The sequence below is a fragment of the Podarcis tiliguerta genome, assembly GCF_965153285.1.
Source record: "Podarcis tiliguerta genome assembly, chromosome: 1".
Lineage (NCBI taxonomy): Eukaryota > Metazoa > Chordata > Lepidosauria > Squamata > Lacertidae > Podarcis > Podarcis tiliguerta.
This window is the reverse complement of record NC_139534.1, coordinates 7909479-7936640: the sequence shown is the minus strand read 5'-3', so window position 1 is coordinate 7936640 and position 27162 is coordinate 7909479. Positions and strand designations below refer to the sequence as shown.

Sequence of the window (27162 nt, the reverse complement as noted above, 5' to 3'; positions counted from 1 at the left end):
CACTCCTGACATATGGTTGTCAAGCCTCTGCTTAAAGACCTCCAAAGAAGGAGACTCCACCACACTCCTTGGCAGCAAATTCCACTGTCGAACAGCTCTTACTGTCAGGAAGTTCTTCCTAATGTTTAGGTGGAATCTTCTTTCTTGTAGTTTGGATCCATTGCTCTGTGTCTGCTTCTCTGGAGCAGCAGAAAACAACCTTTCTCCCTCCTCTATGTGACATCCTTTTATATATTTGAACATGGCTATCATATCACCCCTTAACCTCCTCTTCTCCAGGCTAAACATGCCCAGCTCCCTTAGCCGTTCCTCAGAAGGCATCGTTTCCAGGCTTTTGACCATTTTACTTCACCTATCTTTTAAATTAACCATGGTTTATCCTTATGTCAATGCTTGAAATCATCGTTCATTTTTATTAACAGCTTTCCCCCAATCTGGTGCCCTCTAGATTTTTTGATTATTATTATTTTTTGGCTACAGCTCCCATATCACTGGGGCTGATGGAGTCAGAATTCAACAACTTCTGGGGAGCACCAGGTTGGCAAAGGCAGGTGTAAGGAGACAAATCAATATTGTATGGCATGGTTTCAAATGCAGTGGTTACCTGGGAATCACATGCATTCTGTTGAGTGTCCCATGGCAAGTTATAAATGTAGGAAACATGCTCTGTGGAGGACTGCCCTTGAGAAGAAGAAGAAGAAGAGTTTGGATTTGATATCCCGCTTTATCACTACCCAAAGGAGTCTCAAAGCAGCTAACATTCTCCTTTCCCTTCCTCCCCCACAACAAACACTCTGTGAGGTGAGTGGGGCTGAGAGACTTCAGAGAAATGTGACTGGCCCAAGGTCACCCAGCAGCTGCATGTGGAGGAGCGGAGACACGAACCCGGTTCACCAGATTACAAGTCTACCGCTCTTAACCACTACACCACACTGGCTCAATGTATTGGTGATGACTTTAAAAGCTTGAATCCCTCTGTAAATATAGTCCTGCCTGGGTGTGTTAAGATCAGCTATGGAGGCTCAGACTTGCATTCTGCCATCAGGTGTCAAACATCATGCAGTGATCTGAGAGGGTCTTCTCCGTCAACTCTCGCTCTCTCTTTCCCATTTACATGCCAGGAGAAAGCATGACTAAATCACTCCGGCCTTTGGGAAGTTTTAATGTTCAGCTAGAATTTGTAGGCATTTGCATTTTGATGATTGATTGAAATGTGGATTTTATTCTGCACTTAACGTGTTGTAGATTGGCGTTTCGAAGTGTAATTTCACTGTTCTTTGTCCTGAGATCTTTGCAGGGAAAGGTGGGCTATTAATATGTCAATAAATAAATAACATCTGGGTTCAGCCATAACAAGTAACTGCCATTAACTTAAAACGGAAGCAAAAGCTTGTGTCGTTGTGGCCCTGGCCAGGGGCGGGGAGGGAGGTAGCGATCAAGAGCCCAAATTTTATTCACATTAATAAGGCAATTGGCTCAGTTTAGACAGCATATCCACCCACAGTTGAAAATGCTGAATTGACAGGTCATGCTTTGAGATCAGCCAGCAAACCAGAATCAGAAATGACGGCTACAAAAAGGTTTTCAAACCATGGTGTGTGCTAACGTATGGTTTTCATTGTGTCTGAGTTGACAAACCATATTTAATAATAATAATAATTTTTTATTTATACCCCGCCCTCCCCAGCCAAGGCCAGGCTCAGAGCGGCTTACAAGCAATAATAAAAACAAGATGAATGATTACAACTTAAAAACAAAAGTAAAATACATCATTAAAATAATGGAACATTAAAATGTTAAAATGTAGCCTCATCGCAGGAGGAGAAGGAAAAGAAAAAAGAAAGAGAGGGAGGGAGGGAGGGAATCAAATTGGCTCCAAGCCAAAGGCCAGGCGGAACAACTCTGTCTTACAGGCCCTGTGGAAAGGAATCAGATCCTGCAGGGCCCTGGTCTCATGAGGCAGAGCGTTCCACCAGGCCGGAGCCAGAGTTGAAAAGGCCCTGGCTCTGGTTGAAGCCAATCTAACTTCCTTAGGGCCTGGGACCACTAGGGTGTTGTTATTTATGGGCCTTGAGGCTCTCCGTGGGGCATACCGGGAGAGGCGGTCCCGTAGGTAGCTATATTTGTAGCTATACCGCTGGAGGCTGCTGCTGCCTCCCGTAAAAAAAATGGGAGTGATAAGGAGATGGAAAGTGAAAGCAGATGTGGGTTCTGAGCTATTTCAGTTAATGATTATTCCTTCCCAGTATACTTTGGGGGTGCAAAATATTTTAACACTCCTTCATGTTGTCACCCCAACAATATTCCCATTTGTAAATTGGAGTACTGAGTTGGAGAGACTTGTGCACCCTATCGATGGCATGCATCGCAGTTCAGACATACCGTATTTTTCACTTTATAAGACACACTTTTCCCCTCCTAAAAAGTAAGGGAAACGTATGTGTGTGTGTTATGGAGCGAATGCAGGCTCCGTGGCCTCAGCGAAAGCAGCGTGAAGCCTCCGGAGCACAGAGGGAGCTCCTGCTGTGCTCCGGAAGCTTCATGTTGCTTTCGCTGAAGCCAGGAGAGCAAGAGGGGTCGGTGCGCACCGACCCCTCTTGCTCTCCTGGCTCCGCTTCGCTGGAGAGGCGCTGTGCAGCTTTCCCTTGGAGAGCCAGTGTGGTGCAGTGGTTAAGAGCGGTAGTCACATAATCTGGGGAACCGGGTTCACGTCTCCGCTCCTCCACATGCAGCTGCTGGGTGACCTTGGGCCAGTCACACTTCTCTGAAGTCTCTCAGCCCCACTCACCTCACAGAGTGTTTGTTGTGGGGGAGGAAGGGAAAGGAGAATGTTAGCCCCTTTGAGACTCCTGAAGGGGAGTGAAAGGCGGGATATCAAATCCAAACTCTTCTTCTTCTTCTTCTTCTTCTTCTTCTTCTTCTTCCCTCTCCGCACAGCACCCCTTCAGCGTAGCGGGAGGAGAAATGGAAGGGGCTCCGTTTCTCCTGCCGCTTAGTTGAAGTGGCGCTGCGCAGAGAGGGAGAGAATTTTTTTTCTCTTGTTCTCCTCTAAAACTAGGTGCGTCTTATGATCAGGTGCATCTTATAGAGCAAAAAATACAGTAGCTATCTTGGGCCCAAGTCCTAAGATGGTCCAGAATGAACAATGGCTGCTTTCACTTCATCCAATATTATTCTTGATTCTTTTTCTTATTTTTTTATGGACTGTAGGATGGAGAACATCTTTTTCTGTTGCCCCATGTTATGTACAAATCGACAGCATCTCTTCTGGTTTGCAAAAAGAATGGCAAAACAAGGAAAACAAGCACTCTTTTGTCCTATGTATATATTTAATGTTAATAATAGTGGTAAGATTAATGTGGGTTCCCCTTGAGCCTCAGCGTTTTTTCTTTGTTGATTTTGGCATGCCGGCGCCTCATTTGTTCTCTGATTATCATTTTGAGAAACATTGTCAGTAACTGGGTTGAATAATTGATCGTCATCTCTAATTATGCTGTTCTCCACAGGTGCCTGGAAAAACTCCAGATGGGACTTCGCACCATCTCCACTTTGAGGGAAGAGAAAGACAATATGCCTCCTTACCCAGGTAACTTCTGTTTTAGATTTACATACTCTCACTCTCTTGTATATACATACATGTATAAGCACACACAGGCACACTCCTTCCGCAGGCGGGTTTTCTGCTATTGTCGCACTGTTTAGCAAAATCTGCATCAAACAGACATCTGGCAACGAAATGAGAGATTATGCTGCAATTTTGTCGCGCTGCCCTTCTCCTGATGATTTAGTGCCATCTTTATAGCTGTGTTAATAATTTAGCCAGCCAATTTGGAGGGAGGGGGGGAGGAAGAGTAAAGTCTCTCTCAATGAACATGTCAGCAAGAGTCATGATCTGCCGAAGAAGAATATGACATAGAGGGAGCTTATTCCACAAGAGTTATAGCAGGTCTTAGCAGAGCCTGAGACAGAATTTACAATGAAAAAAAAACCATAGCTAGCAATGACAGAATTGTGCTGTGAAAAGTTCAGCAGTGTAGCAGTTTGTGGCTTCAGAGGTGAGTGAAAAGGACTTGGTTTCTGGTTTCTTTCTCCCGATACACTAAGGCTGCAATCCTTTACACACTTACCATATTTTTTGCTTTATAAGACTCACTTTTCCCCTCCTAAAAAGTAAGGGGAAATGTGTGTGCGTCTTATGGAGCGAATGCAGGCTGCGCAGCTATCCCAGAAGCCAGAACAGCAAGAGGGATCGCTGCTTTCACTGTGCAGCGATTCCTCTTGCTGTTCTGGCCTCTGAGATTCAGAATATTTTTTTTCTTGTTTTCCTCCTTCAAAAGCTAGGTGCGTCTTGTGGTCTGGTGCGTCTTATAGAGCGAAAAATATGGCACCTGGGAATAAGTCCCACAGAACTTAATAGGACAAACTTCTGAGCACAGGATTGTGCTGTAACTCTGCTCTATGACTAAAGAGCATTGGAAGTGAGGAGAATTGTTAGAACTTCTCTTGATTATGGGGTGTGTGTAGTAAACCTGTGATCTTCAGGTGAAGGGCAGTATAGAAATTTAATTAAGAAGAAGAAGAGTTGCATTCCTAATCAGAGCCAGCGTGGTGTAGTGGTTAAGAGCGGTAGTCTCGTAATCTGGGGAACCGGGTTCGCGTCTCCGCTCCTCCACATGCAGCTGCTGGGTGACCTTGGGCCAGTCACACTTCTCTGAAGTCTCTCAGCCCCACTCACCTCACAGAGTGTTTGTTGTGGAGGAGGAAGGGAAAGGAGAATGTTAGCCGCTTTGAGACTCCTTAAAGGGAGTGAAAGGCGGGATATCAAACCCAAACTTTTCTTCTTCTTAATCAAAACTCTGCTTTTTAGAAGGTTACACAACCACTCCGTTCCTGCTCAGATTTGCAAAATCAGAACCAAAGATGCCCTAGGCACAGTGTGTGTTACTCATCACCAGGCACCTGTTGGGTAGTACCTGTGACTTTCACACCTGTAGGGTTGCTTCTCATTTCCCTGTATACTCCCTGGAGAGCTACATAACCGTGAAAATCAGGTTTGACCCGAGATCACAGTGACACACACCACATTGATGTGTTGTCCTCTAAGCAGTAACAGCTCCACAGTACATCCTCCAAGTATCTGTAAACTTCCTGCGTAGTTAACTCCATATCCATGGTCATGCAGAGAGCAAGTCCGCAGCCATTTGTTCTCCTCTCTCCCCATCCCTGCTGCTGGCTTCCTGAGCTCCTTGTGGCAAGGCAGGGCCTGGTGAGCAGAGTCCGGCCGAGCCCAGGTCAAATTCCAGGAAGACAGGTCCACAAACATGAATCTGGATTGTGAGTTCAAGTTCCATGTTGGCTAGCCAGGGGCAGGTTCCACAAACAAGGTAACAAGTGGAGGTCAGGTCTTGGAAAAGGACAAGCAAGGATGGGGTTAGCACCACGGACAGCTCCCAGTGGACCTGGAAACTAGAGAAGCCTTACTTGAATGCTGCTTAACAGCTAGCAATCTCTGAGGAAACCTTGAGTAGGTTTCCGGTTTCCTCTAGGTAGCCAGTGGCGTCCCGTGATGAATGAGGTCCCCACCTTAAAAGGGACCTGCTTCATCCAGGAGCCTTTGCTTGTGACGACACAGAAGTAACCGCAGCTTTGGAAGGAGAGTGTGAAGGCAGTAATGTTTTCTCACATGCTTTGAAATTCTAGCTACTTGATGAGCAAACAATGGTTTGTCTGAGTCAGGGAAAAAGAAATACTTCCATTTGACGTGTAAGAACCCTCTCCTCAGGAAGGCCTGACACCAACTTGGTCATCATTTTGGAACCAAGAAAATGCCTTTTCCCAGGCATTTGGGATTGGATGTTTTTATTCCGATTATGGTTCCAATATGTATTTTCATTATGGTGTTTTTCTTCTGGTTGTAAATCACTTTGGGACTTTTGGTAGTGGAAAGTGATAAACATCCTTAATAAACCTGACTCAGTCAGTGAAGCATGAGACTCTTAATCTCAGGGACGTGGGTTTGAGCCCCATGTTGGGCAAAAGATTCCTGTATTTAAAGCCCTAAACGGCCTCAGTCCAGTATACCTGAAGGAGCGTCTCCACCTCCATCGTTCTGCCTAAACACTGAGGTCCAGCGCCGAGGGCCTTCTGGCAGTTCCCTCACTGCGAGAAGACAAGTTACAGGGAACCAGGCAAAGGGCCTTCTTGGTAGTGGCACCCGCCCTGTGGAATTACCAAACTTAGAAGACATCTAAAGGCAGCCCTGTTTAGGGAAGCTTTTAATGTTTAATAGGTTATTGTATTTTAGTGTTTTGTTGGAAGCTGCCCTGAGTGGTTGGGCGGACCCAGCCAGATGGGCGGGGTACAAATAAATAAATTATTGTTATTGTTATTGTTGTTGTTAATAGTACAATACAATAAGCTAGAGGGTTGGGGACCCAAAGCTGTGTTGTGAGACAACCTTGGGTTGGGTCACACCAGGAGCACAACCGTTCCTTTTCTTTTAAGTCCCTTAGTGTTTTTTTTAAAGAATATGGGAAACATAGGATACAGTGGGAAGATGGCGGGAAATGAAGGAGAAAGGGGAGGGAGAAGGCAACAGAAAATTGGGCTTCTATATTAACAACTGAAAACTAGGTAACAAGTAGCAGGTGGGGTGAAGGATGGACTCTACGTCTGAAAAGACTAAAAGGCTGCTTTCTGGTATAAATAATAAATTGTTGTTGTTGTTGTTGTTGTTGGGGTTGGTCTATATGCTCCTTGTTGTCCCTTCCAACTCTACAAATCTTTGATTCTATTATTCTGTTTGATGGGCACCTGCCATGGATGCTTGAGTTGTGATTCCTTCATTGCAGGGGGTTGAACTAAATGATTCTTGGCTTCCCTGGCAGCTCTACAGTTCAATGATTCTATGTAACCGTGACTTTCTCTTAGTACACGGACAGCCAGCATGGTGCCTGCCAGGTGTTATTAGACTACAACTCCCATCATCCCTGACAATTTGCTAAACCAGCTGGGGCTACAATTGGAGTTGTGGCCCATATCTACAAGACACCACGTCGGCTATCCCTGTCTTAGTACTTCAGAAGTTCAGGATCCTTTCTCACCTAGAGAAGGATGGGTTCTGGTTGGAGATGCTTTGCTGGCTCCCTTGAGCAGTCCTACAAAACTGTTCAAAGATCTGGCGTCTGCTAAATGGCAGTGTGCCGCCACACTTCTTCCTATTTTCCTGGCCGCCCATGTTTTTACTCAAGTAATCCTGTCAGTATATTTTTACAAGAAAGTGTTGTTCTCTTAAAGGGATTGGGTGTTACTCAACTGTGCTTTGCTCAGAGTGGGCGCACTAAAATCAATGGCTCTAATGGAGCAATTTTCATCCATTTTAGTGGGTCTACTTTGAATAAAACTTAGTTGAATGCCACTCACTGTGTTCATGCCATGCTTCCATTGATGCGGTATAACAGGGCAGAATCCCAATAAAGGGAATTGGCATCTTAATTTCACTCCCCCTAGTATTTTGAATAGTGAGCAATCTGGGACATGAGCACCTTTCAGAAGTAATGCAAAAATGCTCTAAATCTAAGAAGTAGCCATCTATGTACAGCATTATTTTAGTTCTGTTTTCAATTATGTTTCCTAAAGGCTGTGGCTTATATTAAACAGTATTAAGAATATCAGTCTGGATTTATTGGGTCTCTCCTGTATGAAAAGTTTCCAGGCTTTAACTTGCTTTGACTATACACTAAGAACTGTTAATAATGTTCTCCAGTTTAAAGGGGATTTTTACATTTCAGACTATCTCTTTAATTCACATCTGTGACTAATATGGGCCGTAATTTGCTAACTTAGTATCAGAGGAGCTATCTTCCTTAAAAGTTTAGTTTGGCTCCCACTGTTTTCCTGCATGCCTCAGGTAATGAGATATTTTCAAGATCCGTTTTTAATCTTCGGAAATTCTTCTCTGCTACTGTCCATTTGCGTTGTGAGTCCCACTGGCAGGTTATATATTGCAGAAAGTTACTAAGGTTTCCATAAAGGAGCAGCTTAAAAGGCTGAGCCAAACATACCCCTCCGTCCAGGTCTTTGCTTCCGTCCTTTGATTGCGTCCTTCCACTCATTTCCTCTTCCTAACAGATCTATTCCAGTCCTTCTGCGCCTCCAAGTCCAAGTCATTTCTAGGCCTGCAGCCACTGCTGTCTTCCATCTCATCTCCGAATCCCCTCTATTTCTTTTACATCTGCTCTGTAATAGATCATCAGAACTGAATATAGTACCCAGCTGTGCATGTACTATTGATTTATATTACATAGGAGCTTTTTCAATATCATTTTCCATTCAGTTCTCCTCCACCTCAACATCTTGTTTACTACTTTGACTGCAGCTTCCGCCGGGCGTTTAGCAGATTTACATTGTTCACACGAACACAAAGATCTCCTTTCCTGATCGATTCTAAGTCTAAATCAAGCCATTAATCTTACTCTCTGCTTTTCCAAACTTCAGTTTTTATCTCTGTTCTGGATATGTATTTGGAAAGGGTTTAAGAAGCAATCAAGATGTTCCATAGCCTTTGCGTTTCTGAGGGTAGAAGAGGTTTCATTTCTGCTGGAAGAATAGAGGCTGGTACATTTGTGGCAGCCTCTAGTTTAAGTAAGAATATCTGGAATGCCATCCTTTAAATAAATATGCAAATTTAGATTATTATTTCTGAATATTGATATTTCAGCTGGTACAAGATGTGAGGTTTTTTATTTGATTTGATTTTTATTTGAGAATTGTGTGGCAACAGGCAAATATTTCAGAATAAATGCAGAGCAGTTGAGTTACTGGACGCGGGTGGCGCTGTGGGTTAAACCACAGAGCCTAGGACTTGCCGATCAGAAGGTCGGCAGTTCGATTCCCCGCGACGGGATGAGCTCCTGTTGCTCGGTCCCTGCTCTTGCCAACCTAGCAGTTTGAAAGCACGTCAAAGTGCAAGTAGATAAATAGGTACTGCTCCGGCGGGAAGGTAAACGGCATTTCCGCGCGCTGCTCTGGTTTGCCAGAAGTGGCTTAGTCATGCTGGCCACATGACTTGGAAGCTGAACGCCAGCTCCCTCGGCCAATAAAGCAAGATGAGCGCCGCAACCCTAGAGTCGGTCACGACTGGACCTGATGGTCAGGTTTCCCTTTACCTTTAGTTGAGTTTCTCCTGCTCCTCCCTTGAAATGGCTTAGCAAATAAGGGGAGGAGAAGGAAAGGCATGTTGCGTGAGGAAGAAGCCTCATTCTAATCATACATTCCCCAGTTAGCACTACCTTGAATTCCACCCCAATGCTTTGCTTTAGATTTACCTGCCAGAGATGAGAAGAGGCTGAGCCTCACTTGTCCACTCACCAGGAATCCTTGGCAGACACCAGTTGAGAGTGAATCGGACAGTGTTGGGCTTTGGCTTGATACCGATGACCCTCAAGTCTGAGTATCAATTACTCAGTTTGGTGGGGCTCTGCAAACTTAGGGTACTTGCTGAAAAACACTGTTATTGGACCATTGGCTAACCTTGGCAAGAGCTTGGAGTGAATCAGACAACGGTTGGTTTGGGGGTGATACCTATGACCCTCAGTTTCAGTTTAAATTACAGAGGTTACGTACTTAATTCGTTCCAGAGGTCCATTCTTAACCTGAAACTGTTCTTAACCTGAAGCACCACTTTAGTGCCGCCGGAGCACGATTTCTGTTCTCAACCTGCTCCTCCCAAGCAGCCATAGACTCTGTCGAGGGAGAGGGATCCCCCCAGTGCCAGATTTATGTATAAGCCAAACAAGCTATAGCTTAGGGCCCCACTCTCTTGAGGGCCCCCCAAAAACTTAAAGGAAAAAACCTGTATTAATTGTATTTCGGTTCAACAATTACTTTGATAAAATGCTGTATTTTTTGCTCTATAAGACGCACCAGACCACAAGATGCACCTAGTTTTTGGAGGAGGAAAACAAGAAAAAAAATATTCTGAATCTCAGAAGCCAGAACAGCAAGAGGGATCGCTGCGCAGTGAAAGCAGCAATCCCTCTTGCTGTTCTGGCTTCTGGGATAGCTGTGTGGCCTGCATTCGTTCCATAAGACGCACACACTGTTTAGGAGGGGAAAAGTGAGTCTTATAGAGCAAAAAATACGGTACATATTTTGTTATGGGCAAATGGCTTTAGATACCTATTAGGTCCATAAATTACCATATAGGATATATTCAACACAAAAAAACAGCGGCAATTTGTTGTTGACAAAGGACAGCTGGACATATAAAGGGCCCCATTACCTTCAGTAGCTTAGGGCCTCATCAAACCTAAATCCAGCCCTGATCCTCCTCTGGGCAATGTGCAAAGCTCTTCATGATCTGGGTGTCAGTGTATGCCAAAGTATGCACTCAACTCTGACCATTGGCATTCAGCCCTGTCCTGCTACTTTCACCTCCCAACTTTTCCCTTCCACAGACTGGTCCTCTGTGTCCCACCACTACTGACCTGGGTCTAAGTCCTCTGTGAGACTTAGCCCACAGCACCCACGACTCTTTGCCTTCCAGCCTGTCACTGACACATAGTTAATAAGCCTGATGAAGGATTATCCTTAGCTAAGAAAGGGGCTGGTGGAGATATGCAGTCATACCCTATTAAAGTGGGTGGGAATGTAGTGAAGCCAAAATCCACTGGCAATGCCATTTGGACAGCCTGGTGGTATTTCTATGCAAAGATAACAAGTATACCAGATGCGCGCCGTGGCAGTTTGCAGCAACACTAATCAGCAAGATTGCTATCCCAGTTTAATACCAATGGTTGGGTGGCAGGCAGCAGGAAGGTGGGAGAAGCCTGCCTTTTCCTAAGCAAATAAACACGCTGATAAATTCAGTTAGCTGTTTTGCTTTGGAGTCTGCTTTTGAGGTTCTGGTTGTTAAATAACGTTGACTTTTTAAATAAGCATCAGTGTTAATGGAACATGACTCCTAAGGTGGCATGGGTTCTCTGTTATGAAAAGCTGTAAAGGAAAATAACCAAGAGTCAATCAAATCAAACGTGTCTTTTTTATTTTATTTTAAAAAACCCTAATGCTAATAAAAAATTACAGTCATAATTTGGCAACCTTGCATGGGAAACTTTCTGCTAATTCAGACCTTCCCAAGGGCTCAGGAGTGATGGATACTTATTCTTATACCGGATTGTGTTATTTAATCTCTAGAAGGGAAGGAAAAGCGTAAAAGGCAAAGCCAAGGATTTGCAGCAAAGATAAGAGATCTTCACACTCGCTAGTTGCTCTAGGGCTCTAAGGTGAATAGAGCAATGTTACTCAGCAATGTTAAAGCTTCTCACTTAGGAAGAAAATACCATGATTCTTGCCAGACATGCAGTGCTTTTTTGGCACCGTGAATTTGACCATAACCTCCTGGCAAATAGAAGGGGAAGAAATGGAGGCAGTGAGAGATTTTACTTTCTTGGGCTCCATGATCACTGCAGATGGTGACAGCAGCCACGAAATTAAAAGACGCCTGCTTCTTGGGAGAAAAGCAACAACAAACCTAGACAGCATCTTAAAAAGCAGAGACATTACCTTGCCGACAAAGGGCCATATAGTTAAAGCTCTGGTTTTCCCAGAAGTGATGTATGGAAGTGAGAGCTGGACCATAAAGAAGGCTGATCGTCAAAGAATTGATGCTTTTGAATTATGGTCTGGAGGAGACTCTTGAGAGTCCCATGGACTGCAAGAAGATCAAACCTCTCCATCCTTAAAGAAATCAGCCCTGAGTGCTCTCTGGAAGGACAAATCCTGAAGCTGAGGCTCCAGTACCTTGCCCACTTCATAAGAAGAGAAGACTCCCTGGAAAAGACCCTGATGTTGGGAAAGATGGAGGGCACAAGGAGAAGGGGACGACAGGACGAGATGGTTGGATAGTGTTCTCGAAGCTACCAGCATGCGGGAGGCAGTGGAAGACAGAAGAGTCAGACATGACTAAATGACTAAACAACAACAACAACAACAAATGCTAATATACCTGAAAATCTGCCCCTTCCCCCCCCCCCAAGCCTCTAAACTGTTTTCTGGTTCCATCTGTGACATGTAAATACATTGAATTGTTTCCATTTAATGGACAATATCCATTGTTGCTCATACTCAAGAGTAGACCCATTGAAATCAATGGACTTCAGTTATTTAAGTTTTGATTTCACTGGGTGTACTTTGAGTATGACTGATGTTGAATATCACCCAGCCTTTATCTCTAGTTAAAATTAGCCGACTTTGGCTTCACTGCAGCCTCCTTCTACACAAGGGATAATTAGGAGCATTCCAAGTTAGAGAACTGTTGGTGCCTTTAGAAAAGTTTCTCCTTTTGGACCCAGAAATAGAGTCTTAACCAGAAGTAGAGGTCAGTCACTGAGACCTTTAATGATCGGTATTAATATGATGTATCTCCTGCGCCTTGGCCACCTTCCTAGCAAGAAATGCTGATTCTTAAAAAATCAATGTTTCGATTCTTCTCAGCCCTTGTGTTGATTCAAGAACAACATTTGGTACCATAAAGGACACTAGAAAGACTAAAGGGTGAGATCTCGTTGTGCAAATAACTTCTGGAGCAGTGAAGAAAATGGGTGAGGGGAGTTACTATGACGTTCCCGTCTTCACAGGCTCATTAAAGTTTAAGGTGGGCCTTATAAAGGACATCTAGACTTATCTCAGAGAAATAGTTTGTCTTGCAGTAGCTCATGCCTTTGACATTCAGGACCTTCCATGGCTGCTTTAGTTTCCCCCGGCTACTAAATAAGATAAGTCTGGTCCCAAGGGACCAGAGGCTTCCCTGCAGCATAATTTGTTACAGTAATTTAAGAGGAGCGAATCAAATGATAACTTGACAAAGAGGGGAGTCAACACTATTATACAACTGCTGTATTTGCATAAATTCGACATCCTTGCCAAACCTTGAAAGAATGCATTAATTCATGTCCATAATCACCCTGAGATTTCTTAGATTCATGTTCTTTCTTTTACACATTCACCCTTCCCATCCAGCCTCTCCCATGCCATTGTGCAAAATTAATCTGCTCAGTAGAAGGCATTTGTCTTCTGGAGTCACCTTACCATTTTGAATATTCCCCTTGAGGTTGAAGCAAGATGCAGAGTTTGCAATTACTTTTTTTTCTTGCAAGGTTACGTGCAGATGTAAGCTTGCGATAACAGCCACCAGTCTGAGTGTTTCATTGCCATCGCCAAACTGATGGATCTGTTATATATCTTCCTTAGCAATTTTTTGTCTGTTTGTTTGTTTGTTTGGCTTGATGTATAACAGTGCAGTAAATTTATATTTGCTCAGCTTCTTTTCACCCCAGTAAATGCTGGGTCCCCAGTTTGAAAACGATGCTTATTGACTTTGTGGGCTGTATCAAACTAAGATTATGGTTACCAGGTGTCCCCGCTTCCCGGGGAAAGTCCCGAGATTTACAAATCTGTCCCCGGACAAAATCCGTCCCCGGAATGTCCCCGGATTTCATTTAATGTCCCCAGATTTATATTTTAAGTGTTGTAGATTTATTAGTAGGGAGTGAATGTTGCGTGATTGGTTCAACGGCATAAGACACATCATATGGGGACATCTGGTGAGGCAAAATGGCGGGCGCCACAGCAGCAAGCAGCTCCTGAAGCCAGCCAGAGCCAACTGCACTACCAGGCTGGCTCCGGGCTGTTGAGACTGCTGCTACTGCTGCCGCTGCCAAAGGGGAACCGGAGATGCCTGGCACATCAACTGGGGGAACCGCTGACCCTCCCCCCATGACCCAAATTGAGCCAGGAGCGAGAGCGCCCAGCCACCCCACCGACTGCCCAGCGGCGCTCCAGGGCCAGTAAAACCCCAGAGCTGACGCAGGGAGAAGGAGGAAATGAGAAGGAGAAGGAAGAGAGAGAAAGAGGAAGGAGAAAAAAGAGGGGACCCCCACCGTTGTTGTGCTGCTGCCACCGCCAAGGCTGAGGAAGAGAGGTAGGAGAGCACCAGGAGGGCAAGGACATGTGGCCCAACCCGAGCCTACTCCACGGCAGATATTGTTCCAAGAGATCAGGCCAGGGCCCAGAGGAAGGCCACATGAGAGAGGAGACCACAGAAGAGAAGATATTACTTCTTAATTTTCTTTAAAAATATTTGTTTTGAAATAACTCTTTTTTCCCTCCTTTTTTAAAAAAAATCTGATAACCTTAAACTAAGTCGTTCTGCCAGTGCAAGTACTTTGGGCTGCATGGCGGAACTTCCTCTCCCTCTCTCCATGTGCCTCCCATATACCTCCTAAATGTGTTATGGGTTTTCCCCTAGCCCTCCAGATCAGATTTAGGGAAAGGGAGGGGAAGTTGTGTTGCACAGCCAAAAGTACTTGGCACCAGTGAAATTGTTTGGATCCCACCACTGAGCCTCGTGCTGACAGTCCAGATCCGAGTTTCTCTGATTAATTGAAGGCAGATTCCTGTTAGAGTGACATCTAAGACACTTCTGACCAACATCTGGGCCAGGGCTAGCTGTGACTGGCTGAAGGGAATGCTCGCCAGACGTTTGCCCTCACCCTCTGCTTGTTGGCAAAGGGCTCGGTGGAAGAGCTTGTGCTTTGCATGCAAAAACTCCCAGGTTCAGCCCCTGAAGTCTCTCAGTCGGACTGGAGAATGTTGCTATCAGAAACTCTGGAGAGGCAGTCCCAGCCAGTGAAGACGATACAGAGCTATAACCTGACTTGATAAAAAGCAGCTTCCTATTATTTCCCCATACTCACATAATGGGGAACATCTGCACAGTTCATGGGACTGAGCTGTCATCATTAAATCACATTCTTAACCAAGTCATTTCAACAGTGCTATGAGAAGGTGTTGCAGTCCAACCACAGCTTTCCATGTCATCGTTTTTCCACATAGGTCAAATTTACAAGCTCAAAGACAGTTGGATTTTGCTTACACTAGGATGTTTCATTCATCATATTGGGCATACCACACTGTTTCTTTTGTGTGTGTGTGTGTGTGTGCCTTTTGTGTTGAGCCTTTGTCTCTTAAATTGAGTGCAAGGGGTGGAAGCCAACATCCGTATTATGTTCCATCTGCTTGCAAAAACTTGGTCCAGGACGGAAAGAACAGCAATTGCTGTTGAAAGGAATGTAAAGATCTGCCCAGAACTGTGGCAGAATTGCTAAGCAAGCTAGAAGGAACTGGAAGCAATCTAGACCAGTTTTAGAGATGTGGTCATGGGTTAGGACACCAGAGGTGGCTGTTGCCCATTGGTGCTGGTGAAGGAAGGAGCCCAGCAGTAAGGATGAGCCAGAGAGACAATGCCAGACAGAGTTGACTTCTCCTGAGTTTTGCAAGGGCAACAGTGAGGCGGAGCAGGAAGAAGCCGACAGCCAGAACCACCCTATGGACTGGTTAGTAGGATGAAATGCAGTCACCTCCAGATCAGTCATGGTTTGTGAGCTACCCCTAGGTAAAGGGACCCCTGACTGTTAGGTCCAGTTGTGGCCGACTCTGGGGTTGCGGCGCTCATCTCGCTTTATTGGCTGAGGGAGCCGGCGTACAGCTTCCAGGTCATGTGGCCAGCATGACTAAGCCGCTTCTGGAGAACCAGAGCAGCGCACGGAAACACCGTTTACCTTCCCACTGGAGCGGTACCTATTTATCTACTTGCACTTTGACATGCTTTCGAACTGCTAGGTTGGCAGGAGCAGGGACCGAGCAACGGGAGCTCACCCCGTTGCGGGGATTCAAACCGCCAACCTTCTGATCGGCAAGTCCTAGGCTCTGTGGTTTAACCCACAGGGCCACCTGTGTCCCTGTGAGCTACCCCTACCTAACCCCAAATTACTTTGAGATGCAGAAGGGAGGCTCTCCACTGTGGAACAATTTGGCACCCTCTGTGATAGGATGAAAGTTGCGAGCGAGCATTTAGTACAAGTGGCTGAGCACAAAACTGACAGGAATGCCAGACCTACCTGAGGCCGAAAGACCCTCTGGGTTTCCTCATATGTGCACCCCTTTTCATAAGATCCGTCTTGCACAGCTTCCCGTTTTTCTCTCTACAAACTGGACATGACATTAATTGTGTAAACCCATGACTAATTTTTAAAAAGTTTAAATGGCAGCTGCAGAGCTTGCCAGTCATGATCAGGCCTGCAGCACACTGGGAGTGGGGTTTAACCCTTTCCCCACCATGGTCTAGGCAAAGAAATATCCCTCCCCCTTTCCCCTCCCAAGAACAAAATTTATTATTGGAATGAAATGCAGTTTTGAGAGTGGTGGCTTTCATTCTGACCACAAGGTGTGGGGAGGGTGGTTAAAAACTGCTGTACACTGTAGTCCCAGTCCTGACACCACCACTACCAGTCTGATATTTAAAGTTTTTTAAACTGTTGCGTTCACACAAGTAACTTCGTGTCTAGTTTGGTCACCACTGCTATGGGCTGTACTATTTACAGCCTTTTCATAGAATTAAAGAATTTGATGGGACCCCGAGGATCATCTAGTCCAACCCCTGCAATGCAGGAAAATGCAGCTGGCCCATACAGGGATTGAACCTGCAACCTTGGCATTATCAGCACCATGCTCTAACCAACTGAGCTATCCAGGCTCTTTTAAACAGTATCCAGCTGTACCACAAAGCATGTTCTCCTTCATGGAGAGCACATGTTGCGGTGGGGGCCACTAGGACACTCCAAAGTTGGGGGCGGGCTAATTGATGGTTGGCCACTGATGCCATTGGGCTTCCCTTGTTGTTGGGAAGAAGTTAATGTTGCCATTTGTTGACTGACAGCCAGAAATGCTAAAACTCCCCGCACGAGGCTAGGGCTTCCTCTTTTCTCCCGTGCATCGGATTGCTCGTCCCCCCTCCCTATATTTAGGGTTGTTCACTTTGACCTTGCAATGCCTGTCATGGGGTCGTCTGCTCTTGGGGCAGGAGCCCAGTAGGAATTTTGTGCATCTGGCTGATTGGCTGGGGCCATTTGGTTTTTGCCTACTGCGTAGCAAATCGTCACAACTTGTAAGGTTGCAGTTAGGCATTGGTTTATGGTTTGGTTGGTTGAGGGGCATGGATTGGCTGTGCCTGCCCCTCTAATGCTGCTGCTGCAAGGGATTCCGTTAAAGGAATCAGGGGCTAACTATTGCTTGTCCACTCTGTCAAGGGGGCTCAGGCCATTGCAAGAGCTCCTGGTTGCATTTGGGGAGGGCTGAGGGCAGGTTCCCTGCTCCGTCGCTACCCCCAAATGTATTCCCCTTTTCCTACATTCGCATCGTGCGGAATGTCAGTCTGTCCCCCATGGTGGGGGCAGATAGTCGCAACCAATGCCTAAGCAACCACTCACATTTTTGTATTTTAATAAAGTTGTAGCCAAAATTATGCCAAAAACCTTAAACAAAAAATTCTGTGTGATGTGTGAGTTATTGGGGTGGCCCTGGGGACCTCAACACGCAACATGCTTTCGTAAGTACAGAATTGGCCTGGATTTGTGACCAAAGTCTCTGGCTTATGCTGTAAGGAAGTTCCCTTAGATCAAGGTATTCAGCTGAAACATAAAACAGGGAAAGGCGCTTCTTGAATACGGACACCTCCATGCATAGATTCTCAGGTGTGTTTGCATCGGAAATCCAAAAGACTTTCTCTGTTAAAGGGAAGCAGAAATTTGATACAACCTACAAGAGCAAAAAAGGAAAAGGCTTGACGCCGATAATGGAAGGGGAATAATTTGTGCTTCCTTAATGTAAAGTGGAACAAAGCCTGTAATTAACAAGTTGCCGTTTTTCCTGAAAGCTGAATTGGGTCTTTTATACTGAAAGGCATTCTTTTTGAAGGAAGTCAAGGAGGTCACAAGGTCAAAGCATCAAGTCATAGAGTGCAGCTGTTCAACCAGATCTGTAATCTCCAAGGGAGTAACTAAAGAAATTTCAACTTGCGGGAGGGGCAGTGGTGTCCTGGTATCAATGAGGACATTTTCTTTTAAAAACCAAACCAAAGCAAAGCTCCCTGAAACCGTTAAAACCAGTTGTTCCAGAATAATACTTTGGAGATGTAGACTAAGATCAGAAAGAGAGAGAGAGAGGGTTGGATTTTGTCCATTGCTCTCTTAAAGGCTCTCTTAATGGGATGCGGGTGGCGCTGTGGGTTAAACTACAGAGCCTAGGGCTTGCCGATCAGAAGGTCGGAGGTTCGAATCCCCACAACGGGGTGAGCTCCCGTTGCTCGGTCCCTGCTCCTGCCAACCTAGCAGTTCAAAAGTACGTCAAAGTGCAAGTAGATAAATAGGTACCACTCCGGCGGGAAGGTAAACGGCGTTTCCGTGCGCTGCTCTGTTTCGCCAGAAGCGGCTTAGTCATGCGGACCACATGACCCAGAAGCTGTACACCGGCTCCCTCGGCCAATAAAGCGAGATGAGTGCCACAACCCCAGAGTCGGTCACGACTGGACCTAATGGTCAGGGGTCCCTTTGCCTTTTACTCTTAATGGCTCTCGACTCATCCTCAGAAAGAGCCCATTGGTATAAATGAGATGGTTTAGAAGTTGGTTGGTTCCTTGTAACTAAACAGTTGAATAAATAGAAGAGGAGAGAAATGTATAAAATGGTTCCCTAAGTAGTACATTTGTACAAAGTGAAATTCTTGGGGGAACGGTTTTGTCTATCTTGGCATATGGCCCTCATGGCCTCAGAGCTAACTCCTAAGCATAGGTAGGGGAAAAGATCAGCCCTGAAGAGATCTAGGAAAAGAGCGCTCTCCACAGAAAGGCATGCGAGTACATATAAATAGAGAAATTATAGAAGTATTAAACCATTAAGAAAAGGATAGCATGTAACCACAGAAGTATGGGAGCAAAAATTATTTTTGAAAACAAACCATTTATGGTAGAGAAAGAAACACAAATTTTAATGGAAAATGCTTTTAGTCAAAAGGAAGGATTTTGCTCTCTCTCTCTAAAGAAAAAGAAAATTGGATGCAGATTAAAAAGAGAAAGATCAAATTAAAAAAACCAAAAGCGTTTGTCCCATAGAATACATCAGGAGGTTGGTGTGTGGAGAAAAAAGAGCTGTGCTGCAAAGCACAACCTTGGCATGGATAGCGCAGATACTGAAATCACTCAGGAGATGGGAGATTGAGAAGCTCAGCTGGCCGGCTTGAAGGGAATGTGCAAAATTGAAAGTGGAGTGAAACAGTGTTGTGGTGTAGGGGTTGAGGGTTGAACGCAGGAGACCTGGTTTCATGTTCCCCTTTATGTCAAAAGAGACCAAAGCTACATCTAATGAAGGCTGTGCATTGGGTCAGTGTGGCAACCAAACAATGAGGCAAATCAGGGTAATCTGGGGGGTATTCCTTCCCCCTGAGCTGAACCATGACAGTGCCAGATTGCCAAATAGGCAAAGAAAGCACCAGCCTATAGGGGCCCCAAAACAACAGATCAAAATATTATCGATTTGATCTTGAAAGAAAATTACAAAAACGTATTAGGAGATAATTTGCAATGGAGGGGGGCAAGATTTTGACTGCCTAGGGGCACTCCACAGGGTTTAATCCAGCACTGAACCATGGTGTCAAGATTAAGGTTACCAGATTTTTTTTCAATGAATCTGGGGACACTTCAAATAAATAAATACTACACGTTCGGGACGTTGATGCTGCAGCGATGGCGGTGGCAGAGGAACGGCTACCGCCTTGACCTCAACCGCCATGTTTCCCCTTCCTCCTAGGCCTCTATCTCCTTTCTCCATGAGCCTGGGCAGCCCCTGAGTTGTTGGTTCTTTGGTGGTGGTGGTGGGGAAGCGGTGTGCGGTGGGTCAGGCATGGAAGGTGGAGAAGGAGGGCCGAGAGCGGTGGCAAGGCTCAGGCAGCGCAATGCCTCCCTTCCCATTCCTACTTGCATGCAAGTAGGAGGGGGCAAAGATCCCTCACCTGGGAAGTGAGGCTTCACACTGTCTTACGGAGCAGCCCCATCCCAACTCCTACTTGCGTGCAAGCAGGAGGGGGCGGGCATGTCTCAGGCAGCGCAATGCCTCTCTTCCCATCGGAGCAGCCCCAATCCCATTCCTACTTGAGTGCATGCAGGAGGGGGTGGAGATCCCTCAGCTGGGAAGGGAGACTTCCCGTTGCCTAACTGAGAGATCCCTGCCCCCTCCTGCTTGCACGCAAGCTCTGATACGCAGCGTGAAGCCTCCCTTCACAGTTTAGTTGCTGGGGTCAGGGAAGGTGTAGGCAGCCCAGAAGCTGCATCATATGGGGACTTCCGAGCAGCTCCTGAAGCCAGCCAGAGCCAACTGCTCCGGGCTGCTGAAACTGCCGCTGCTGCATTTTCCGGGGACATTAGATGAAATCCGGGGACATTCCGGGGATGGAATTTGTCCAGGGACTTACTCGCAAATCTGGGGATTGTCCCCAGGAAATAGGGACATTTGGTAACCCTAGCCAAGATCCACTACCCTCAAAAGGAGTTTGGATTGGATTTGATATCCCGCTTTATCACTACCCGAAGGAGTCTCAAAGCGGCTAACATTCTCCTTTCCCTTCTTCCCCCACAACAAACACTCTGTGAGGTGAGTGGGGCTGAGAGACTGTGACTGGCCCAAGGTCACCCAGCAGCTGCATGTGGAGGAGTGGAGACGCGAAGCCGGTTCACCAGATTACGAGACTACCCCTCTTAACCACTACACCACACTGGCTCAAGGTTACAAAGCTCTCTGATGCTTTGTTTTTTCCTGTACTTCTTGTACAGAATAGCATATATTTTTCTAGGTTCATGGGCTTTTCAAGAAGGAGACGGTCTACATTGTTTTCTGTGGAGCACTGCTTGTTGTTAAACACAACATCGAGGGGAATAAGGGGGTCTCCTAACCATTCTCAGCACTCTTAACAACTCTGCAGCCCCCAGAATTCTCCAAGAAAACCCGTAACTGTTTCAAGTGGTGCCGTAATTTTTATTTTATTTTTTAATATAATTTTTATTCAGTTTACAAATAAGACAAATTAATACAATTCAAACAATTTATGAAACCATTCTCTCATTTTTTGACTTCCCTCAACTTGGCTGGTACTCCTTCCCTTCTCAATTTTCCACACATTTCTTAGTTCTTATCTACTTCTTAAATTAAATCTGCTTTCAATCCATAATTTTAACTTTCTTTTTTACAAAGCTTCGCTAAACGTTACAAGCGTTATTTGTTTTTCACCTAAATTATGCATATATTCTGAAAATTTTTCCCATTCTTCAATAAATCTCTGATCTCGTCGATTCCTAATTCTTCCTGTCATTCTATCCAGTTCTGCAAAGTCCATCATTTTCATTCTCCATTCTTCCAGTGTTGGTAGCTCTTCTTGTTTCCATTTCTGGGCTAACAATATTCTCGCTGCTGTTACTGCGTACAAAAATAATTTCCTATCTTTCTTGTTTATCTCATTTCTCACTCAAGTGGTGCCGTAATGCATTAAAAGTACCGTATTCTTCCGTGTATAACACGCCCCCATGTATAAGACAACCCCTATTTTTTTGGACCGCAACAAAAACTTGGGGGGGGGGTGCTGGGGGGGGGGGAATTGCCCAGAGTTGTTGAGCTTTTTGGGGGGTCATCACCACCAATCGCTCTACAGCCTGCCCGCCAATGAAAATCATATGCATCGCCTCAACCACCAATCGTCTGCACTCTCGTATTATACACAGAAAGATACGGTATAGTGGGAATGTGGCCGAAGAGGTTTACCCTGTATGATGTGACGTTATCATCGAAAATAATACTTAAAAGTTGAATCTTTTAATGAATTGAGATACATGGAGAAACAGTTCACAAAAAAACCACTTCGCTTGACAGAGAGAGCCCCACCTGTTTTGCAAATGTTTCTGTGATTCCAGTGTTATTGAACCCGTTTCGTCTCTGTTTCAAAGATCACCTGAGTCAAACCTGAATGCCGAGTGCTGCATTTATGATACGTTTTTCAGCATACATGTCCTGTTGTGCCCCGTTTTCAATTCCACTGGCCCCTTTTTTTAAAGCCATTTTCCTAACGAAAGGTAGAAATTGATAAACGCTTGAGAGCTTGCAGCGGTGGCAGGAGTGTGATCTTGTGCTGACGTGTAACTAAATTAAAGTGCGACTTTATCATCCAGTTGTGTGCATGCTTAACGAAGTTCTTGCTGCTTAACTTTCATCTCTTAATAGCGATGTGCGCCTCGCATTACTAGGCTTTTCGCTCCTTCTTTTGGCCTCAGAAGACTGAAATGCATGCAATCCTGGGAGACCCTTGGACAAATGTTAGTTTAGAAAGAGTTAATCCCCTCTGAACCAATAAAATAAAAGGGGGAAAGGGAAGTCAGGAAGCCCTGACTCGAGAGGAGTCCAGGAGGCATGAATTTAAATGGCAAGGCGGTTGATAGGGAGGTGAGAAGTAATGTTAAACGGAGAGACATTATTCAGGTCAGCATCCTTCGTGAGCAAAGTAATTGATATCCGGTGCTTTTGCAACAGCTGAAAAAACAGCATAACATGCTCTACACGACTTAACAGCCGTAGGAAGTGAGAGGAAGCAGGGTGTTACCCTTGAAGGAAAGTGAGTTACCTACCAGTTTTGTTCCACTTCAAAGTTAATTTAGTATGGAGAATGCGAAATGCACATTCAGCTATCTGTTAGGCCGTGTTCTAGAAATGGGTGCCTGGCATAATCTACGGAGCTGAGGAAAGCAAAAGCAAGTGTGTATTAATTCCGAGTGGCTCCTGACGGAGAAGAGGGAATCAGGGGTGTATCGTGAGAAATTAAATGAAAGCCTTTTGCTTTCACTCAGAACCTTTGCTTTCTGGGTGAAACAAGGTGTGTTCTGTAGAGCGAGCGGCTATAGATAGCAACAACATTAGACAGGAGTAGGCAATCTCAGTGGGATTTCACAGTTGAAACTCGGTGCAAATGACTTTTTATTTGGATCAAGGTGCCACAGCAACTGTATTATATGACAGCATTTGACATTTTAGTTATCCATTTTCATTTTTAAAAAATAAATAAAGTAGAGGGTTTTTTATTGAAGTAGCAGGAAAACAAACATGAAAAAGGTATGTTGTGCACTTTGATGTGGATAACCTAGTGAAAAGAAGGAAATGCACATCTCATTTATGGGCAATATTTTCTGTTGCTTAATAAAACTCTCTTTTTTTAGAAACACGGAGAATTCAAATAATATCACCTGACATTTATATAGAAGCGTCTTTCTAAACATCCTGGAATAGCCAAATACAGGCTGTGTTTCCGTGAGAGCTGAGGTGTCTGTAACGTACATCTCTTACGTACTGTCAGCCCTCAAGACATCTGGAAATCAGCATTAGGGCAGCGAAAAAGTTGTACCGTTCTGAAGAAAGCAAAGATCCCTTCAAAAGAAGCCAAACTGCAGTCAGAAACCCTGAGACTGTTGTTAGTGAGCAGAGCCGATTGTGTCCTTGTATGCTTTTATGGAGCAGGCAGACAAAATATTATGAACGCTTCTAGGCTAGAATCAGATTTCAAAGTCTTTGTGCCTCACACAGACGTCTAGTAGCTGAGAGAGAGTTGGAAATGTTTCTTTCTGTTTTGCTGATTTTTCATAGATTCTACTGTTCCACTGTGACCCATTTCTGCTGCAAAACAAGCTGGCATAGCTCAGTCAGTGGAGCATGAGACTCTTAATATAAGGGCCGTGGGTTCAAGCATCGCATTGGAGGGGTTGATTAGATGACCCTTGTGCTCTCTTCCAATTTTATTTTATTTTATTAAGACCCTTTAGGAGTGTGACAAACGGGGAAAACCCACCCCATGCTTCTCACAGCGAAGGCATTGTTCCTCTCCAACACATAGACTTGCAGATAGCTAAAATAAATGTCTGTTTGTAAAGAGAGCATGCAAAGTTTGTAAAGAGAGCATGCAAAGTTTGTAAAGAGAGCAAGCCAGTAATAATAGCAGCAGCAGAATAATAATCAAAATACATCGGAGGGGTGCTGGGCTGAAATGTTTTGCCAAGTGATTTTCATATAGGTTTTTTGAGGCTGGGGTTTTTATGGATTTCCAGGGATAAAGTGGGGCTTCTCTGATAGAAAAAGGTAAAGGGACCCCTGACCATTAGGTCCAGTCGTGGCCGTCTCTGGGGTTGCGGCGCTCATCTCGCTTTATTGGCCGAGGGAGCCGGCGTACAGCTTCCGGGTCATGTGGCCAGCATGACTAAGCCGCTTCTGGCAAACCAGAGCAGTGCACGGAAACGCCATTTACCTTCCCGCTGGAGCGGTACCTATTTATCTACTTGCACTTTGACGTGCTTTTGAACTGCTAGGTTGGCAGGAGCAGGGACCGAGCAACGGGAGCTCACCCCGTTGCGGGGATTCAAACCGCTGACCTTCTGATCGGCAAGTCCTAGGCTCTGTGGTTTAACCCACAACGCCACCCACGTCCCTCTCTGATAGATACAAAGTGGCAATAGGTATCCGTCCTTTAAGCATTTTTTAAAAAATAAATAAGTGATAGCAAGCATTATCCACGCAGCATTCCTCATTGAGGATAACTTACTGGGAATGATACCATGTCGCGATTTGCTGAACATTTTAAACAGTTGAAAGAGAAACTAACTAAAACCCCTTTCCCCCCTCGATGAACCTCTTTGCCTTCTTAAACCAACAGTTACACACATACAGTGGTACCTTGGGTTAAGAACGTAATTCATTCTGGAGTTCCATTCTTAACCTAAAACCATTCTTAACTTGAAGCACCACTTTAGCCACTTTAGCTAATGGGCCCTCTGGAACCACATTCAAAAGATACTGGTAAAACAAAAACATTCCTCACCTTATTTTTTTCATACCAATGCAGCTTCCCTATTGTTTGAAGCCAGAGTGGCTGGGGTAATCAAGTCAGATGGGCGGCTTATAAATTTTATTATTATTATTATTATTATTATTATTATTATTATTATTATTATTTATTAGTTCCTGGTTGTTCTGCAGCACCCTCTGGTGTTACACTTTAATAACACATTATTAACGTTTCAAGCAAAGCGTAATGTGTCCATCTACGTTCTGAAAATCATTCCTTAACCCTTCCTTAACGTTATAAGCCACGAGTGTAGATCTGCCCCACGTTCATACCAAGATTTTTTTTTAAACCCTCAGATTATGGCATAGCAACTATTTATATGCAAATCAGCAAGGAAACTTGCCAACTGTGTGTCAGCGTTATAAAGAATCAAATTTGTCCAGTGTTATAACTGGTTTTCTTTCTTTCCACTTTATTTTGCTGGAGTGTGGCACCTGTCCCCAGTGACGTTCACCATGAGCAAAAGTGTCTCATGTTTTGTTCCTCTTGCTGGCCATAACTTTCATGTTAGCTTTTCAGTGAGGGCTGTTTTTTCTCCAAAACACACTTATGCAACACATTTCACGATACACCAGCAAGTTCTTGAGGCCAAAATTACCACCTCGTTAACTATAGGTACTCCACCTTTTGAAAAATTGCTGAAGGCAGCTTACAGAAATTCTAACCAGTGTAAAACAATGAGAGTCTCTGCTTTCTCAGGAAAGCAAGAAAGCTCCAGCTGTGTTCCCTGGTTAGTGCAAAGATGCATATTGATGACCAAAGTGGTTAAATGTACCAATCACGAATCACTGGTGCACTTAATGCTTCTTGATTGTCGTTATTAACATTGGTATATCGTTGCTAATTAATGCAATCAGTTTTCTTTTAACAAATTAAGCTCTGTAAATATCAGGGAATTATCAAAGGTGAATGGGCTCCCTCTCTTCAATGCTACCATCTTAATTTTGCCTGATTGCGGGGCGGGGGAGATTGGGAACCTACTCTTTGGTTGCTGTAGCCTTGAAACCGTTTCTGGCGTGAAAGTAGAAGAGAAGTATGAGAATCGTGGTTCTGAGGGACAAAGGAGGGATGCTGGCAAACAGTGGTTGCTTTCAGTAGATGCTTCGAGCAACATTAGTTTGGCTTTCATTGGAACTGCTGTCTCTTGAATTATGGAGGAAGAGCTGGTTACTAGATTGGTGGACTGTTCGGGAATCTACAAGAATGTGTTGGAATACCAGAAAAAATGGCTGTATAACGCTTAGAGAGTGCTGTTACCTTCTGAAACACCTTCATATATAAGGTAAAGGGACCCCTGACCATTAGGTCCAGTCATGGCCGACTCTGGGGTTGCGGTGCTCATCTCGCTTTATTGGCCGAGGGAGTCGGCGTACAGCTTCTGGGTCATGTGGCCAGCATGACTAAGCCGCTTCTGGCTAACCAGAGCAGCGCACGGAAACGCCTATTTATCTACTTGCACTTCGACGTGCTTTCAAACTGCTAGGTTGGCAGGAGCAGGGACCGAGCAACGGGAGCTTACCCCGTTGCGGGGATTCGAACCGCCGACCTTCTGATCAGCAAGTCCTAGGCTCTGTATAACGCTTAGAGAGTGCTGTTACCTTCCGAAACACCTTCATATATACAAAACACCTTTTGGTGTGCCTGAAGATAGGAATGACACGCTAACTAGCAGAAATAGAAACATGATTAATTGTTTTTTGTTACCTGTTTAAGGGCACAGCTGTACACTTGAGGTCTAGGCGAAAGCATGAACGGTAATATCTAAATAAAACTAATGACAAAACCTGATTAAAAAAAAAAGATTCTGAACTTCCTTTGAGCTTAAACTGTTTTCTTTTACCGCGCAGATGAAGAAAATAAAAAGGCACATTTCAGTGAGTTTGATTGAGTTACTATATCTAGAAATAAAATAATAAAGCATAAGGGAAATACAATCTGTTCTGGCTCTGTATCTTTGTAATTTATTGAGGCGTATTTCTTTTAATCACAGAATATAGCTAAGGAGGGAGAATACTGACAGCAAGGAGGGAAAACAGAGGAAAAATGCTTTGATTTAGATGAAAGATAATGTTAAAAATAAGAGTTGTGTAATAGCATTAATAACCTGCTCTCGTGCTGCTTTACGCAGCCCCTAAATATCAGGCTGCGTATTAATAGTAATCCAATATTTGAATAGCTAGAACCTCAGCACCAGTTGTTATTACTTAAGGAGACTCTCTAATGGCTTCTATTATTTCTTGGAAATCATTTTAACAATGTGGCTGAATGTTCATTGTGCTTTAAATTCGTTTCATGTGTGGAATGAGAACTGATTAAAATGTGTTTTTTATGTGACTTTCAAAG

General features: G+C 44.6%; 1 protein-coding gene across 2 annotated transcripts in view; it reads left to right on the top strand.

Moving 5' to 3' along the window:
- The window catches only part of PARD3B (par-3 family cell polarity regulator beta), a 588896-nt gene that overhangs the window by 535968 nt on the left and 25766 nt on the right, over positions 1-27162 (top strand). For both annotated transcript variants that reach the window (XM_083400643.1, XM_083400642.1), the window contains one exon: positions 3507-3586. In XM_083400643.1, the coding sequence (XP_083256769.1) occupies positions 3507-3586 (80 nt within the window). The remainder of the gene's footprint in view (positions 1-3506; positions 3587-27162) is intronic.